At 39.9% G+C, this 17,817-nt stretch overlaps 1 protein-coding gene across 1 annotated transcript; it reads left to right on the top strand.

The window, feature by feature from the left end:
- The first annotated feature begins 5,544 nt into the window (after window positions 1-5,544).
- On the top strand, window positions 5,545-17,398 carry LOC147450897 (uncharacterized). The gene is made up of 2 exons (XM_086520829.1): window positions 5,545-6,163; window positions 17,019-17,398. The coding sequence occupies exons 1-2, from the start codon at window positions 5,970-5,972 to the stop codon at window positions 17,044-17,046; spliced, it is 222 nt and encodes a 73-aa protein (XP_086376955.1). The 5' UTR covers window positions 5,545-5,969; the 3' UTR covers window positions 17,047-17,398.
- Window positions 17,399-17,817: the final 419 nt, after the last annotated feature.

Below are 17,817 nucleotides of genomic sequence, written 5' to 3'. Positions count from 1 at the left end.
TACTTTGCCAAAATTTGGTCACCAACATTCATGTTGTTCTTCCCTGTAAAAGTAAGACTGCAGACTAAAGACTGCAGACAAGGAAAAACATTGGCTTTTTGTTATAATTACTTGGTAAGCCTAATGTGCTAAGTCATCAAGATAGATTATCATAGCTTACATCAGTAGTTTGAAAGAAATTGCAAAAGATGTCCTCGATCTATATTCTGGAGAAAAGAAAAGTAGCAAACAAAAGAGGCTCGAGTTTGGTACCATTGAATCCTAGAAGCGGATTAAGGCCTTGTTCAATTTGTTCACATACGAGGTCATAGAAAGAACATATATTCACAACAGTGGACCTTTCAACTACACAAGTACGACACCAACTCAAAAACAATGCAAGGCCCGTTATCTATACCCATTTCCATATGTCTATACGTTTGCTTGGCGCAACACAAAAATGCTACGAGACAGGGCATGGCTTCTGTTTCTTATAATTTTTGGAAAGATCACAGTGCCAACTCTTCACCATAATTTTGTATGGCATTTCTGCATGATGTGCACTATATATTTAGCATTTTCAATCTGTGGCGGCTGATTGTAAGATGAAATGTTTAACTATTCACATTGGTTTTATCTAACTTGACACAAACATTGTCCTCCAACTTGAACAATTGGACGACACCCGTGCACAATTATCAGGTAGGTAGTGCCTATTAATCTTTATAGCATGTTTATGCTTTTTATATTTTTTGAGTTTGTCAATGCTTCCTTAAGTTTAGTTTAGCTCTACATGTTTTTCTTAATGGCTCTACTTTCACTTTTCAATACACAGAATCTTTCCAAGATGCTTCATCATTTCCAATTAGCTTCAAAAGCATTCCTAATGCCTAGGATTTGACCTCAGCACGTAGAGACTATAAAGAGAAGCTTAACCACTAGGCTATTCGCCTTCGCTGCCCTTAGGGGATCCCTTGAGCACTAAACACACCCCCCCCCCCCCCCCCCCCCCCCCCCCCCCCCCCCCCAACCAAACCCTTCTCTCTTTCCCCCCCTCCTAAACTAATTAATGTAATTAATGGTTTCTAAAAAACTCGTTTTGGGGACGTACTCTCACTAGTGCATGCTCAATGGAGATCATCATATATGTATATCAAATACATATATGTTTAGCAATGCCCACCGAGAAAGACTAGTCGTTGACACCTGATTAGCTTTAGTTTTCAACTTTTATAACATACCTATATACTTCCCACGTATGCAAAAAAAAAAAAACTTTTTGAGAATTTTTTTCCAGGATGTACATCCAAAACAGGTAGCCATGGTAGTGGCTTTAGTGCGAGATGATATGAAGCTAACCATGAGGAAGGTACATGAAAAAACTTTGGTGTTTCTCAAAGGAGCATTGTTTGACAAAACCCACCTTCCCACTACATGCGAACCTGATCTCCTAACACCCCCCCCGCCCCGCCCTGCCCCCCTCTCTTCTTTCCGAGTTAAAAGATAACCATGAGGAAGGTAGAAGAAAAACTTTTGGTGTTTTCGAAAGGAGCGTTGGGTGACAAAACCCGTCTTTCCCATTCTATGTAAGTCACAATACAAACTTGATCTCCATCCCCCCCTCCCTCTCCGCCCGCTCTTTCTCTCTTTTGGAGTTAAAAGATAACCAGAGGAGAGGTTCAATGGCCACAATAGCTCTGTGAAGCAACGTTTTGACCAAAAGTACTCATTCGGGTCAAGTCATAATTCTTACCATGCACATTGAGGAACCTTCCTACCCTCTGCAACATTTATCATGCCCTCCATAGCTACGTGGATTAGCTCTACAACCTATGTTAGAAAACCATTCCACCCATGCAAAGATGGCATACATCCCCCTACATGCCTATGCCCTTCAACTATGTTATTGAGCTCCATAGCCATGTGGTGGAATGAAAAACATGTAATCTCATATAAAAACATGCCAAGATGATCGAACCTCCCCAATGGTAGCTGCCACTACACGTATGCTAGGAGCCCTAGACATTCTTTATCCGTGGGTGGCAGCCTTGGCATAGCCACACCATGCTCCACAACATGCACTACCGAGGTTGACGAGTGCACTGACAAACATCTTCCTGATCATTAACCGCTTCGTCTTGCGCTACATCCCAATGATTTTTGACATCTTCAATGAATGACCATGTGATCCTGTCACAGGAATGGAATAGTAGAGATAGGCAGCAAAAGGTAGAGAAAGAGATCTTTGTATTGATGAATCTTTGCAGACTTTTGATACAACAGAGGAGCAATTGAATATGGGTGCACTCCGTTGTACGGAGCTCGAACCTCCCGACCACCCCCGAGCTTCAGTCAGCTTGCATGCAGCGTCTCACTCGCACTCGCACTCGCACTCGGAGAAGAGGAGATCTGTGAATGATCCCCAAACGCACCACCCGTCGTGCTTTTATCCTTCTTTTCCTTGAAAAGCCTGCACGATTTTCGCACCAAGTATACCTGCGAGAATAATATAAGAACGTGATCGCTAAGCGATCCGTAAAGGTTAGATTTCTATCATGACACTTTGCACAGATCCTGTTTCACACATTGATTTCTGCATCGCCTACAAAATAGCCAAAAGAACATACTCGTGCAACCAATTCAACATGATAATCAAAGTAAAAAAACATAATTATATACCTTCATAATTTCAATTACAATACTCTACCATGAAGAAACAATCCACTTCTTGGTTGATAGCAGGGAGAGCTGTATGATGTTGTATGTCTGCATGTCCCTGTGTATACTACATTGCTGCTGTCTTCTGTTTGTTTTCATCATAACTTCTACAAACAAACTCAGAATAGAGCAATCTAGGTACTCAAAACGACGGGAATAGGTCTGGTCTACCAAAGTAAGCGGACAGAATTGAGAAAAACGTCTCTGTTTGGCTAAAAACGGAACTTTTAGATCGCGACTCATAAAAGCTCTATTTTTGGATCTCCACTACTTTTTCAACTTATTTTAAGCCTACCCATGCATTTTAAGCTAAAACACATAAATATAAAACATTGATATTAATAAAAATTCTAATTTTAACTACATTTTTATTATACTCTTCATAGACAGACTATCTGTTATTCATTAATCTTTATGAAATATATATTTAGTGTATTATTTAAAAATATATATATATATATATATTCTCTCTTAATATCTCAAACTCATTCATATAAGCTCTATTTAATAGATTATTCAACAATCTTTCAAATCGTGCTAAATGGAAGATATGCCCTACTACATTCTTTTCGACTTTAAGAATTTCAAAGATTAGTCCTATTACAGATCCTATCATAAGCTTTATCCAAATCGAGTAGCAACAAAATACACTCTTGCTTAGAGAATGTTGTATACTCTATGCCGACTATTGCTACCACAATGTTATCATAAATTGACCCTCCCTTGATAAGTCCATGCTGGTGGAGAGTAATGACCTTATCCACGAAAGGAGATAGCTTGAGAGATATGGATTTGGCAATAATTCTACATCATAGTAATGGGACGCCAAGGTTTAAGCTGGGAGCAAAAAATTTGTTTGGGGATAGGTCTGATGAGGCCCCTTTTACTGCTTAAGTCAAGAAGTTCATTAGCCACGGCTTGGTTAGCCGTTCGCGTGATCAAGGACTTAAGATCATCCCGAATTCTTTGAAACACTCAGTAGTCAAACCGTCCCAATCAAAGGGCTTCTCTCTACTAAATCTTGCAACTCGCAAGACCATTCCTCCTTGGTGAACGCCTTCTCCAAGTGGTTGGCATCTGATTGGAAAACCGTTTTTTTTAAAACTCCCAAGCACAATAGCTCTGGCCTCATCCACCTCCAAGGATCGGGCCTCAGACTGGCCTATGATCTATCGTAAGTGATCAAGCATCAATTGAGCCATTTTCTTAGGTCCTTAACATCATTTCCTTCCCCATCGATGAGGAGTGGACAAGGCCTCGAATTCTCTTGAATTTGAGGCTCTTCATTAGTTTCCTAATCAAGGATGCTCTAATTTTGTTTCCAAATCATGTACGTCGATAGATTTTATGCATATAAAGAAATCCTAACTCATTGAACATAGCAACTTTATGGGGACACTAAAAAGGATACTGTCCCTCTTTATCTAAAAGTGCCCGTAAGAGAAAAGTAGACTTGTGCTTCTTTAGAGGGACACTCTTTTAAAGTGATCATCTAGCTAAAAGTAAGAATCTATGTAGCGCACCATTTCATGTTTTGGGACATTTGTGACCCATCATGCATTAGCGGGAAACTGCCTTCTCTTTGTAGGATGATCCCTTTATCCCCCCAACATGCCCTTTTATGTTCCAAGTGCTCTTCAGCCCCCCCCCCAAGGCCCCCCGCCGGGGGGGGGGGGGGGTTGTTCATCTCCTTTGCTCCTTTTATTGTCCTGTTTTCTAATAATACACCTACTTTATCTCTTCATTCTCCTTTTACAGCTGTAGTGGATGCGATTCCCCTTTGCAGATACCTTGTAGGCCTAGAGGTGTGTGAAGATCTAGTACCCTGCCATGCCCTACTTTGGCAACGTACCTCTTATAAAAGGCTAAATAATTTAGTGACATGGTGGATGTTGATCCTACTTTGTCTTTTTTAGGAGTAGAAAGTAGTCGTATTTAAATGCTATAGCAATGTCAAAAGAGCATGCTCACATGCAGCTTAGTTGTCGATCACTTTAAGTCATAACTAAGTCTTGGTCATGCTCCTCTATGGCACTAGTGAATACCTCGAGTCGATTTTACAATGTGCGATGGGAGCTTAGTCGCATCCACCATGCTTTTTAAGTTAGGTTCGGCAACCAAAGGTTGTGGATGCAAGTAAGCTTAAAAAAATTAAGCTATAAATAAAAGGGTAAGTAATTTTGGAAATGGCTACATATCTGGAAGGCTAGGAACGGTCAAATATTCGACTACACCATGGAAATAGCCAAGTTCACGGAGATAATACAAGAAAGCAGCAGGGCAATCCTAGCCTTCGAGAAACATAAGGACTTTAATGAATGAAACATGCTAATTGGCACCGCAATAACTGACTCTCATAGATTGGGACCCTATGTTGGCCGAGGGTGGCCCCCCTATTAGCCGATGTATCAATGATCTCTTAGAGATGTTATGGCTCGGCACGAGCATGGCAAGACTTTGTAATTTACACACCATTGTGAGTTTTGAAAAAAAAAGAAAAGAAAGAAAAGCGACATGGGAGTCTTTAAATTGAGACCTTTCAACTACTGTGGCAATGGTGATCACTGCTAGGAGTAGTTGGCTACTTTATACGATAAGTAGGGGCTCTATGAGACCTTTCAACTACTATCAATAGTTGGCTACTTTAATTGAAGGATCATTTAAAAAGGCCACCTTTTCTATAAAACGTGACTGTCAAAGTTGAAAACCCCTAAACCTCAAAAGTAAGTGTCTCACTTGAGTATGGTACAACTCTCGGAGCTTGCAAAAGGTCGAATGGAAAGGACCACACTTTTAAGTACATGCAAAAGGCTCTATGCTTGTGATATCAATCTAGAAGTCATCTACCCTAGGGTTTCCAGAGCGAGGCTCGCCTTGCTCCTTGCAACCTGCAAGGCCATACGGTGTGTAGGGCGAGGGTGGTTCTATAGCAGGGCGGGGGGGCATTCGAGTCTTGCTAGAAGGGGGTGAGTTGCAGTGGAGAGGCCAAGGAGCATGGCTTTCTTTGGGGTGAGGGGTCGGGCAGCTCCACCTGCGGCGCTGCTTCTCTCCCGCCTGCACCCTATGGTTTTTTAAGATCTTGGGAGTGACTGCCCCTACCCCTCCTCTCGGGGAAGAGAATGGGCGGTCATAATGCTTTGGTGTTCGCCTCTCGAGTTTCTCTAGATCGTGGCAAGTGAAGGAGAGACTGTGACAGTGAGCGAACGCCATAGATGGAGCATGGCTCCCCTTTTAAAGCGTGCTCGGAATGGTGATCGGCTGTTTCTCTTGTGATGTGCCCTTGGGGCCTTGGATCTCTACAGCGATGTCTCTGTTTGCTTGGTGTGTCGGCTCACTCTTCTTGGCTATATATGGAGATTCTTGGTGGACATGCGGTGTTCGATGACAACGGCGCCGTCATGGTGGCTCCCAGCAAGACATCTTCTGGTGATGGGGACAATGGGCCCCGCCCGTTTGGCATGCTATGGTATGTGTCTCTCGATGTTGGTCTTCTGTGGTTGGGGTTGGACCCCCTTGTTTGGGCTAGTCTCGTGATGATATGGTTTTGTTTTTGGATGTATCGGTTGGATGTATCTCTTGGTTATGGTGGGTGCCATGGCTCGGCTGAGCATGGCCTGTGATGATGTGTTTTTTTAATTTTTAATTCAATACTCACTCACATACTCTGAGTTCTGAAAAAAAAAAGAAGAAGTCGTCTACCAAAATTAATTATCTATTTTTAGTTTTGGAAGAGAGTAATCCATTGTCGAAAAAAGGTTTGCTTTATCCAAAGCCTGTTCACGTAAAAAAAAATGGCCATCTCAAATTTTTACAAGAAGGATTTAGGATTTGAGATTGGCTCAAATCAAGATTTTTAGTTGAAAAGTTTAAAATTATGTAGAATTTTCCTTCTCAAACATGGTTTTTACTTGCTCATAAAAGGAGTGAAAGGAATCCAAAGCGGGCTCCATAAAATCATTTTATGCTTACCAAAAAAACCATCTTCTTAATTTTTTTGGCTTTCTAAAAGAAACCCTTAGTGTTGTGCTGTGTTGAGTTGGGTTATGGAGACTTCCATTGTTTTGAGTGCATGATGCAACTTACCTAAACTTACCTTTCATTTCACATCGTAACATGTCTTTACTTTTCTTGCATTCTATTGTTTTAGAATCCTATAGTGAAGCTTCACCTTTACTTTTTTTGCATTCTATTGTTTTAGAATGCTATAGTGAAGCTTCACCTTGCATAATTTTAGTAAATTTTACACACACACACATACACACATGTGTTTTTCTTTTTTGCATTCTATTGTTTTAGAATGCTAAAGTAAAGCTTGACCTTGCATAATTCTAATCAATTCTATAGACGGATTCACATATATTAATTAGTTTTTTTTATTTCACCTTTCATTTCACAACTTCACATGACTTTATATTTTTTACATTCTATAGCTTGATTCCAATTAGTGTTAATGTTTGAGAAAGTCTCTTTTATTAAGCGGTTTGCTAGCTGAGTTTCCTTCTCATCACTAAGAAGAAAATCGGAAAGCTAGCAAAATGTTTGAGATTTGCAAAATTTTTGGACGACTTTCTCACATATTTCATCGATTTTTCTTCTGTTTACCATGGTTTGCAGCTAGCTAGTCTCGATTTTCAATCGGCTCACGACTAAGCTGAGACAATCCTTTCCCAAACATTGATACTAGTTTAATTCAACCTAGCAATTTTACCACTTTCTTATTATTTTTGAAAGCAGCCGTGACCCTTTCACTTGGTTTTTTTTTCAAAACTCACAATCCGTGAGTGGATTGTATTAAACACATCTTTTTAACTTGGTTTTTTAAAGGATAACTTGCTGGACAATCATGATTTATGCAAAAATCTAAGGTATTTATAAGGAAAAAGGTAAACATGTGACTTTAAAAACTAAGGTCCTTCACAATTAAAATCAAGATTTTTTTTTTGGCCAAACTCACAATAGTGAGTGGAAGTATTGTATTCCCAAAATAAATGTACAACATAACCTCAAGTTCGCGGGTCGAGCCTTGAGGAAAAACATATTACAACGATAAGCTACAAGGCCTCAACACGAGGCGAAAACCTACCCATATTCATACTAAACCATTAGAGCGACGTTAATGGCCCTATACTACTCATCCTGAGTCCTTTCTTTTACCAATGGATACAATGAATTCGACCCCTAGGTAAATTGTTTGTTTTGAAAATGAAATTTCTTGATTGTTTTTCCCAAAATCACAATAGTGAGTGTATATATATATTACTAAACCAAAAAAAGTTGTATAGTAACCCATGCTCGTTCCGAGCCATGGCATCCAAGACACAATGCACAAATAAGCTATTACACCACTTGACAAAGGGAGCCACCCTAAAAGCGTACGACATCAACACAAAAGGACTTAGATTGGCTTGAGGTTTCCACCAAGGAGAGAGCTCTGCCACATCACACCCGTTGCCTACCAAGCCAAATCTGGAGACATATCCCGCCGAGGAGAGATCCTGCCAATATCACTTTTTCCTTGCCATTCTTCTTAGCAAACTCCACTTTATGGCCTTGTAATCCCACTTCATTTTAGTGACAAGCTCTGACTTGTCTTGCTCCTCCACCAAAGGACACTCTGTTCTTGGCTACTCCCACCAGAGTTCGCGGTCTCTATGCTAAACAACTCTAGCTTATCTTGAACCTCATCAATATGGCTTTCTGTCTCTTTGCTTAACTCATCCTATTGCATCTCATTGTCATTGGCCTCATGTGCAGGTAGGTTGGATTCCAAAGGAGGTCCTGTCTCCCTGACCACCCGTCTCTAGGTTGTCTTAATCACCGGATTGCTTGTAGCTATTGCATCGGGCCTGTTTCTAGCATAATGCACAATTCTTTGACACTTGTAATAGGCATTGGGAAACGAAGAAAAGGCCAACTCTTGATGATAGGCACCAAAGTCTCCCATGTTGAGATCCAAGTATTTGGGTATGGGCTTACTAATGTCCCACAATATACATATTTTAACATCCAAGCCCGGTCTGACCTGGTGCAGCTTGGGAATAAAAATCACCCCGACCCATAAGCTTGGAAATAGTGTCTACATGGCCTTGGGGCCAGCGAAGGTTCTTAAGCATAACCCACACCGAACAAAAGTTGATAAGCTCTTCATTCGGGAAAAAAATAGGCGTCCATGGCATTGTGTACGTAGAATAAGAAGCACCCCCCAGATACCTCCTCTGATAAGGTCCTGCACTATATGCTCGGAGAGACACTCAACCACATAGAACCTTTTCCAACCGCTGTGAAATGATAGAAGGTGTTCTTGTTGTTTGTCGGTGCTATCGCCCAGTCCCATAATTCTTGGGCAGACATCCGTCTGCCCATAAAGTATAGGACTACTAAGGGAGAACAACATGTCTCTAGGCCCTGCAAAGCAAGCTCGTGATTGAAGTTAGCGTGCAGTACAAAACCATCTTCAACCTGGTTTTGGCTAAACTATGCTGAACCAACGACTGGAAACTTGGACTAGGCAGTCCATTTTTCCATCAGGAGGGGCCAATGTAGTTTCCATCACCATTCCATACGTATCTACATGTACATGGAAAATGAGATCCCAGTTTGGTTGACAAAGAATTGGCTTCCTGTTGATCGCCTCCTTCAAGCACTAAAAATTTGCTTCATATTTTGGGGTCTAGATGAACTTCTTTCCCTTCTGAGTCCACTCATCTAAGGGAAGAGCCTTTGTTGCAAATATGTGAATGAATCATCAATAGGAATTTACATACCCCATGAATGAACTTAGTTCAGACACATACATCAGTACTCTAGCTTGCTAAACACACTTAATCTTATATTTAGCCATTTTAATACACAATGTGTCCTAGAAGTTGGCCTTTCTAAACCATGGATAGTGCCTTGAATGGGTTTTGACAAATTTGTTTTACTTTGCATCTCTCAAAAACCATTTCAAGAAACAATAGATGCATTTCTTTGATTGAGAAAATTGTAAAGTCATCCATAAAGATAGCCAAAGTTTATGTAAAAACTTACTGAAGATCTCCATCATACATCTGCAAAAAGTAGTTGGAGCATTGCATAACCCAAATGGCATTAATAGATACATAAATGCTCCCCATTAAGTGACAAAAGTTGTCTTTGTCCGATCTTCTGTTGCAATTTCAATATTCTTCCAATGCAGGATCTCAACCATCATGGTGCGCACGCTAAAGGATGATGGCTTCATAACATTCTCAAGCCTGGAGGTGTCAGCATTAGATTCATTGCCCTCTTCCTCCCTTTTGCTGCAAACACAAAGTCCATGCGCCCCCACCCTCCGGGTTCGGTCCCTCCCCCAAGGGACAGCCTTTGCTGTCGGGATTTATACCCTATTTAGCACAAGGGCCTAAACACTTGAGAAATTTCATTTTCAAACTATTACACTACAAACTGAGACACGTGAGCACTACGAGAGCAATCTAGTAGAAAGTTTTTGATTTTTGTTTGGAAGCAACTAGAGGTGACCAATATGGTGCTTTGCATAATTCTACAGAGTGTATATATATTTGTGGACCTGTTTGCACATGCACGGGCATTAGGTACCCACCATGTCCGAAAAATGAAAAACCTTAAAAACACAAAACGTAAAAGTGAAGGGTGATGGTGTAGGAGATCAAAAGCCTTTAGGTAATTGGAAAGTCAAAAGACTTTATGTTCTCTATATATAGACATCTTATTTGCTGCTAACATGCTTCTCCTTGGAGTGACTTTTTAGGTTTTTTATTGTGTCTTTTTTTTGTTGCAAAACTCACAATTGTGAGTAGATTAGGTCTCCCCAATCTCAAGAGAAAAAAATTTCTTTCAAAACATATTAAGTGCATAAGTGAAGGATGAGTTTAACAAATGAAAAGACAGATGAAAGTGGAAATTCAAAAGACAAATGAAGATGGAAAGTCAAAAGACCTTTTGTGTCCATATAAATAGGTGTTTTTTTGCTCTTTCATTTTTCTTTTAACGTTTTCTTTTTAGTTCTCTTTAGCGTTCTCCTTGTGCACACACTCTCTCTCTCTCTCTCTCTCTCTCTCTCTCTCTCGCAATGTTGTATTCATCTTTCTTAGGTAAGATTGTTGCAAATCTATGTGCTTCATCATTGCCTGTTGTTACGTGCTATAGATTAACACATCGTTTTTTTTTTTTTGAGTGGAATCTTTGAATTAGGACTACCTGTTAATTTTTTTGAAGCCATTCAAAATACCTTTTAAGTAGATTATATTATCATAACCAAACCATATTCCTTGCTAGAAAGGTGAATAACAAAGGACTCCAACGTCTGACCCACTTGTGAGACGACATTAGCCTAAACTGGAAGCAGGCAGACCTTGTGGCTTGCCTAGTTTCACCTTAATAGCACGGAGAGTGTGTTAATTAATAGAGTTTTGGAAAGGTACGGTAATCTTTTAATGCCCCTAAGCATATGCAATTTTGAGTGGAAAGCCTGGTGATAACAACATAATAGCCACTTTCTCAAACCACAGACCAATGGCATATTCTTGCACATCAAGCCCTTTCCACTGGCCACCTTTTGAGCATAGTTTAACGCTATCCATCATTGGCTTTCTAGTTTTTTCTAACCTTTCTTTCTCCTTAAGGTTTAATGCAAGAGAGTGCATGCCTATAGAATTTAATTTTTTGGAAGCCCTTAGGAAATTTAATCTATAATCTATACTATATATAATGAAACTTAAAATTTTCAAGGAAGGAGAGACCCTCCATGTGTCACACTCTCCTTCATTCAAAGATGTCATAAAATCTAATATCTAACCAACCAAATGATTTTCTCATATTAAACTGATCATTTAATGTGGGAAAATAAACAAGAACAAGGGTTAGAATATAGACATGTGTTTATGGATCTGTCTCAACACGGGGCCAAGGTTAAAAGGGGCCAAATGAGAGATGGTATGTTGAAGAGCAATGTTACCTAATGGAGCTTAAAGACCGTTGGGTTATCTTCATTAAAGAACTCCAAAAGTTAGTGTTCAAAAGTACTTTGACCTTAGGCAAGCTAGGGCTGGCCTTGAGGTGGGAATCCTACCCAAGTATGAGGTGCTTGTTGGCTTGCTAAGTGTTAGTGGGAACAGTATGCAAAAGCTTGAGGTGTTTCTCACATGCTTAAATGACCAAAGTTCTTGAAGTATTCAATTCAAAGATAACTTTGAAGAGGCATGAAAGTTTCCATGCTTGACTAGACTAAGTCCTTGAAGTATTTCATTAAACCAAATGACATAATAAGTATAAAAGACACATGTTCAAATGATCCTCCACATGTGACCCTCATGATGTGTTTGAATGCTATTGGATAGGTTTTAAAGGGGTCCAATGAGAATTTAGATACATAAAAATAAATAATTAAGTTATTTCTCTCAAAGAGAAAAAAAGTGACACATGTCCAAATGAAATAATAAAATAATGAGAGAGAGAGAGAGAGAGAGAGAGAGAGAGAGAGAGAGAGAGAGAGGGGTATGGACCAAGCATGAGAAGGGGGGTATACTCTCCCACACACACACACACACACACACACATTCTCTCATTGTGGGGAGTGAAAATGCAAGAGCTGCATCTCCTTCTCCAAGCTTGTTGAGAAGTGGAGAGGTTACATCAACAATCTTGGCTATGGGATGCAAATCCAACCAAGAACCATGCTTCAATGCTTAAGCTTGCCATCTTCTTCATCTTCATTACTATGCTATTATGCTATGCTAAGCAAGAAGAGTGATGATAAGTGAGGAACTATTTCTTTCTCCTATGGAATGTTTCTTCTTCCTCTTCCTACCCTCATTCCCCGCTAGCTCTCTCCACCTTCGAAGGTGTTTGAGGCCTTGGGATAGCTAATAATTTTTGCAAATTTTGTGTTAAGCTCGTGATGCATGAAGATTTTCATCTTCATAGCATCACCAAGGTCATAAGGAACAATATTGTAACAAAGTCTCTCTTGATGGGAGAATCTATAATACAAATGCCTTTTGGAGGGGGGACCGGCTCCAAATAAATCCGGTCCTCAACTATTGTCATGTTCTCTGATACTCTCTCTCTTGCAAAAGTATTGTTCATGCCAAGTTAATTACGTACTATGTTTATGTTGCTACCATCAATTAAGTTCACCCTCCATGTTCTCAAAGTAATCTCACAAAAATGCTCACTCTAATTCTCTTAATTCCGCTACTCTCAAAGTTCATAGGCCATTTCCATTAGATTGGTATCAGAGCATTTGGTTTCTCTTTTCTTGCTTAAGAAAAGAGGTCGTTAAGTAGCCTATTAATGGTTGATTTTGTTAATTATATTAGGGTAAGTGGGACTGGGATCTATTATTGGTTTTGTTGAGACCCCTATGTGGGATATGTGCACACCTCGAGAGATTTGGTCTTAATAATGGGGTCTTTTTAGACTTGCCTATAGCTTTACCATTATTGAGCCATAAGAAGTCCAAAAGGAGCTATCCCTTGATAATTCTGCTATGTTAGACCCACCTCACTACTCTCTATAATTAACCAATTTGAGCCGTGGGTGTAGATACTTAAGTGCTTATTTTCAAAGGCTAAGAGGAGGAGCAACTAAGGTTTTGAGTTGCCAAAGAATACACTAAGTAAACACATAAGTATAATTAGCATGCCTGGCAATAACCAAGAGAGTAGAATGAATATTGATAACTTTGATTTTGCACATGAAGGTGCTAATGATGATGCCCCCATGTTTATCAATTATCTTGTTACTAGGTTGCATCAAGCTATGGGCAACCCTACTTTGCAAGCTAAAGTTACTCAACAACTTTGTGCTTATGGGATCTCCCTTCCTCTCCAAGAGGAGAGAGAGAGCTTAGGAGGCCTCTTGATGAGACCCCCAAAAGAAAACTCTCTCCCATACAAGAGGAGGAATCCAAAGAACAAGAAAGCAACGAATCCCTAAGTTCCTCTGAAGATGTGGCTCCACGAAGATGGCCATCTAGACAATTGCCAACTCCTCCCAAGAGGAAACGGTCAACACACAGTCCTTCTCCTCGTCACTCCAAAAGGGAAGAGAGGAAACAAAGGAAGAAAAGGTCAAGAAAGAGGTCACCCTCTTCTCCTTCTTCTTCACCTTCCTCCTCTCCTGATGAAAGCTATGACTATTCTCCTAGAGAATACAAGAGGGGAGGACATCGCAAATCATACCCTGCATGGCAAAGATCACAAAAGCTCAAGAAGTTCAAAGAGGGAGGAAAGAGTATCTCTTTTCTCACCTATGATGGCACCTTTGGTGCCACCGACAAAGTATTGGCCTTCATCCAACAATTTGATGCGGCCTTTGGAGATGAGGGCTTCACGGAGTCCTCCAAGCTACACCATGTAGCTATGCACTTCCAAAAATCGACTCGTCAATGGTAGGATAGCCTTTATGGCAACGGTGAAGCCCCAAAGACATGGAAAACTCTACAAGTTTCCATCATGAAGCAATTCCTTGCAAGCAATGCAAAGGACAAAGTACCTACCGAATGGCGCAGTTTAAAGCTTCTCTCACATGAGTCTTTTCACAAATATGTTGACAAGTTTTGAGTCTTTTCACAAATATGTTGACAAGTTTTGGGATTTACTTTTGAAGGCTACTGTCTTCCAAAAGATAGACTTCGCCGAGAAAAATCAACAATTTTGTGCAGGATTACATGAAGAAATGGCTGAGTATGTCAACTCCCAATGGCCTGGTTCTATCACCGAAGTAATCCACCACACCATGGTTTTTTCCCGCATCAATTTTCAACAAGGGGCTAGACGGAATGTCAAACCCATGGAAAACAAGACAAAAATGATGCAAAGGGAAAAACCAATGCCCAAAATTCTTCCCAAGGCACTTCCTACAACAACAACACTAGGTCCAAGGCGAAGGGAGTTTACAAAGGTAAAAACAAACTATCTCATGAAGAGCTTGAAGATTTTCGCAAGGACCATAAATGTTTTAAGTGTGGGGAGCAAGGACATGGCTATCGTTCTTGTCTGAAGAAAAATGCTCACAATGAGACTCCTAGGGCTTCCACCATCGAAGCTCCAAAAGAGGATGCTCATTGCAAAGGATCATCTCTCTCCTATGATTGGGGAAAGGTAAGGGAGCATGATGCATTCATCTTGTTTGACCCTGGCTCTACTCACAACTTCATATCAACGAAGTTTGCCACCAAGTTGGGCATTCAAGCTTTTGAGATGGGAGATAGTGTAATGGCTAACACAGCTTTCAAGGGACAACAAGCCTCCTTTACTCCCTTGATTGGGAATTTGAGGCTTCATGTCCAAAGCTATGTCGACAAAGAAGACTTTTTCATCTCCCTCTCCAACATGATGATGCTATCCTAGGGGCGCCATGGTTTGATCGCATGGCTGCCAACATAAAGTTCCTTGAAAGGAGAATCTCCTTCACCTATAGGGGAAAGAACATGTATATAGATGCTAATGAGTCTGCTCGTACTATACCACTTGTAAATTCACTAGCTTTTGATAAGTCAATGAAAAGCTCGTTTTTTGCGTACATGATTTTTGTCAATGAATCCACTAATGACGCTAATGGTTTATCAAATGAAAATGGTAGGAATCAAGAAGAGTTAGACTTGTCTAACTTTCTAAAATTATTCCGAGATGTGTTCATCGATGATATCCCTCGGACTTACCTCCAAAACGAGGGAATGATGACCATCGAATTGAGCTCCTATCAAGAAGCTCACCACATAAACAAGCCTCCTTATCGAGTTTCCCAAGCTCAATAAGAGAAGATTATGAGGCAAGTACAAGAATTGGTAGACAAAGGGACGGTGAGGCCTAGCTCCTCTCCCTTTTGTTCTCCAGTCCTTTTAGTGCAAAAGAAAGATGGTACATACCGCATGTGTGTGGACTATCACGCACTAAACCATATCACTTTCAAAAACAGATTTTCCGTACCTCAGGTAGAAGATCTATTTGATAAGCTACAAGGCTCTACCTACTTCAGTAGGATTGACCTTAAAAGTGGCTATCATTAAATATGGATAGTGGAGGAAGATATCCTAAAGACCGTGTTTCGTACAATGTTTGGTCTTTATGAATATCTAGTCATGCCTTTTGGCTTGACCAATGCACTTGCCACATTCAATTGTTTGATGGAGAAAATATTTAGACCCTACTGCAAGTTCACTGGAGTGTTGTTTGATGATATCATCATCTACTCCAAGTCCTTGGAGGAACACAAGCAGCATCTCCAAGTGATTTTTCAAGCATTGAGGGAGAACAAGCTTTTTCTCAACCAAAAGAAAAGTGAATTTTTCCTTCAAGAGATTCAATACTTAGGTCATATTATCTCTCAAGATGGTATCCGTATGGATCCATCAAAGTTAGAGGTAATAAAAGCATGGCCTAATCCAAGGAATCTACATGAGCTAAGAAGCTTTATTGGTATCATGAAGAACATAGGCCAACTCATGAGGAACATCGGCCAAACCAGCAAGCATGCAAAGAGATTACTCAACACCTGAGATGGATCAGACGGTGTTTTTTTTCCCAGAAATTTTGGAATCTTACCAAAATTCAAGAAAGGAGGGAAGGATGTAGACGGCGGAGATAGTCTCAATAGGCGGGAATTGTCTCCTGGAAGCCGAACAACAGACCAACCAATAATTACCATGGCGGTTACCACAGTAACCTCACGGGGCTATAAATAGGACACATTATATTGTAATCAAGTTGATTGTACTTTGGGCTGTTTGTACTCTTAGACTTCTTACTTTTATTCTCTTGGTTCTAGTCTTCGAAGCTGTCTTGAGTGGCAATTTGTCCACTTGTAACTTTACTCTGTAATCACTAATACATTAGTAAATTGAGCTTCAGTCTATGATACCTTGTATTCGTAAACTCTGAATCTGAATTTTGAAACACTTTTCCAGTCATTCAGCCTATTTCTAGTTTTAGTAGAGTATTTCAGTTCAATAACTATTCCATCTCAGTTTCTATATTCCATTCCAATTTCACTGACTGAACTGACGACTTCCAAAAGCTGTAAATTCTAACGCTGGAATTAGCTATCTGAAGAAATCAGCTCCAATTCTAGTGAAGGTAAGAGAGGTTAAGTGTCACCACTTTTCCTCTAAAACAACCTTCTTTGTTACATCTTGCAGGTAGGTGCTTCAAATCCATGCTTATTAGAGATGGGTAATCTTATCCTAATCTATATTTTAGGATTGTTTATTCCCAATTGGATGGAAATACTTGCAAATTTATACAGCATATACTTAACAAGTGTCTTTATTATATAGCTTGCAAATGTTGAAGTCATATATGTTTTTGTTTGAAGAACAGGTCTCTAACGCGTCATGGTACAAGGTGACCTCTTACTATGCTAGTTGAGTGGTGGTGTTTGCAACAATGGCTCAAAGAACTGGCATAACATGAATCTTTTACTGTGGCACAAAGCTCTCCTCAAGCACTGTGGCTCCCACTATACCAATAATCATTATGCTAACATGGAGAGATCCCTAGTAGGACAATACAATAGCTTTCCACCAGCAACACACCCTTTCCTAACATGAGGGCACCCCCACCAAAGATATTTATATGTGATAGGTCACCCCATGAGCATATCATGTCATGGAATGGATGCAAGAACTATGACAGCACTACCCCTTGGAAATTGTTCATGAATGTATGTTTATCAAAGTTAATGAGAAGAAATTTGGACTTTTTCGTTTGTTGATGTGTAAGAGCACTCTAGGTCTACCAGATTTTAGATTGTTTGAAAAGTTAAATAAGATTTTCGGTTATTTAAAGTGTAAATTTGTTTTTGTTAAGGTAAGATTGTACATGAGAAGACATGATAAAGTACAAGAGATCTTTAAGGAATAAACTTTGGTGAGATTCCTACCATGCACTTGTGACACCAAATCTCTCCTTGAATCCTTTAATTTCTATCGTTGTAGGGAGTCCAAGGGGGGACCTGTTTTCAAGTTTTTAGCAATAACTTTTTTTTGAAGAAAATTTTGGTCGTTTTAAAGTTTATACACAGTCTAGTTCATTCTGATTTTTTTTCTTCAATTTCAAATTTTGACCAATGGCACTCGTTGGAAGCCACTTTTGAAGGTGTTAGGGTGAAATTTTGGGA

Source organism: Adiantum capillus-veneris, chromosome 9 (assembly GCF_014529385.1).
Source record: "Adiantum capillus-veneris isolate H3 chromosome 9, ASM1452938v2, whole genome shotgun sequence".
Taxonomy (NCBI): domain Eukaryota; kingdom Viridiplantae; phylum Streptophyta; class Polypodiopsida; order Polypodiales; family Pteridaceae; genus Adiantum; species Adiantum capillus-veneris.
This window is presented reverse-complemented; position numbering and strand designations above follow the sequence as displayed.

Excerpts from the sequence above, each read along its gene's own strand:
- LOC147450897 (XM_086520829.1), top strand. The coding sequence starts at position 5,970 with ATGTGCCCTTGGGGCCTTGGATCTCTACAGCGATGTCTCTGTTTGCTT. Across the intron at positions 6,164-17,018 it reads CGCCCGTTTGGCATGCTATG|GTCTCTAACGCGTCATGGTA; the intron begins GTATGTGTCTCT and ends TTTGAAGAACAG.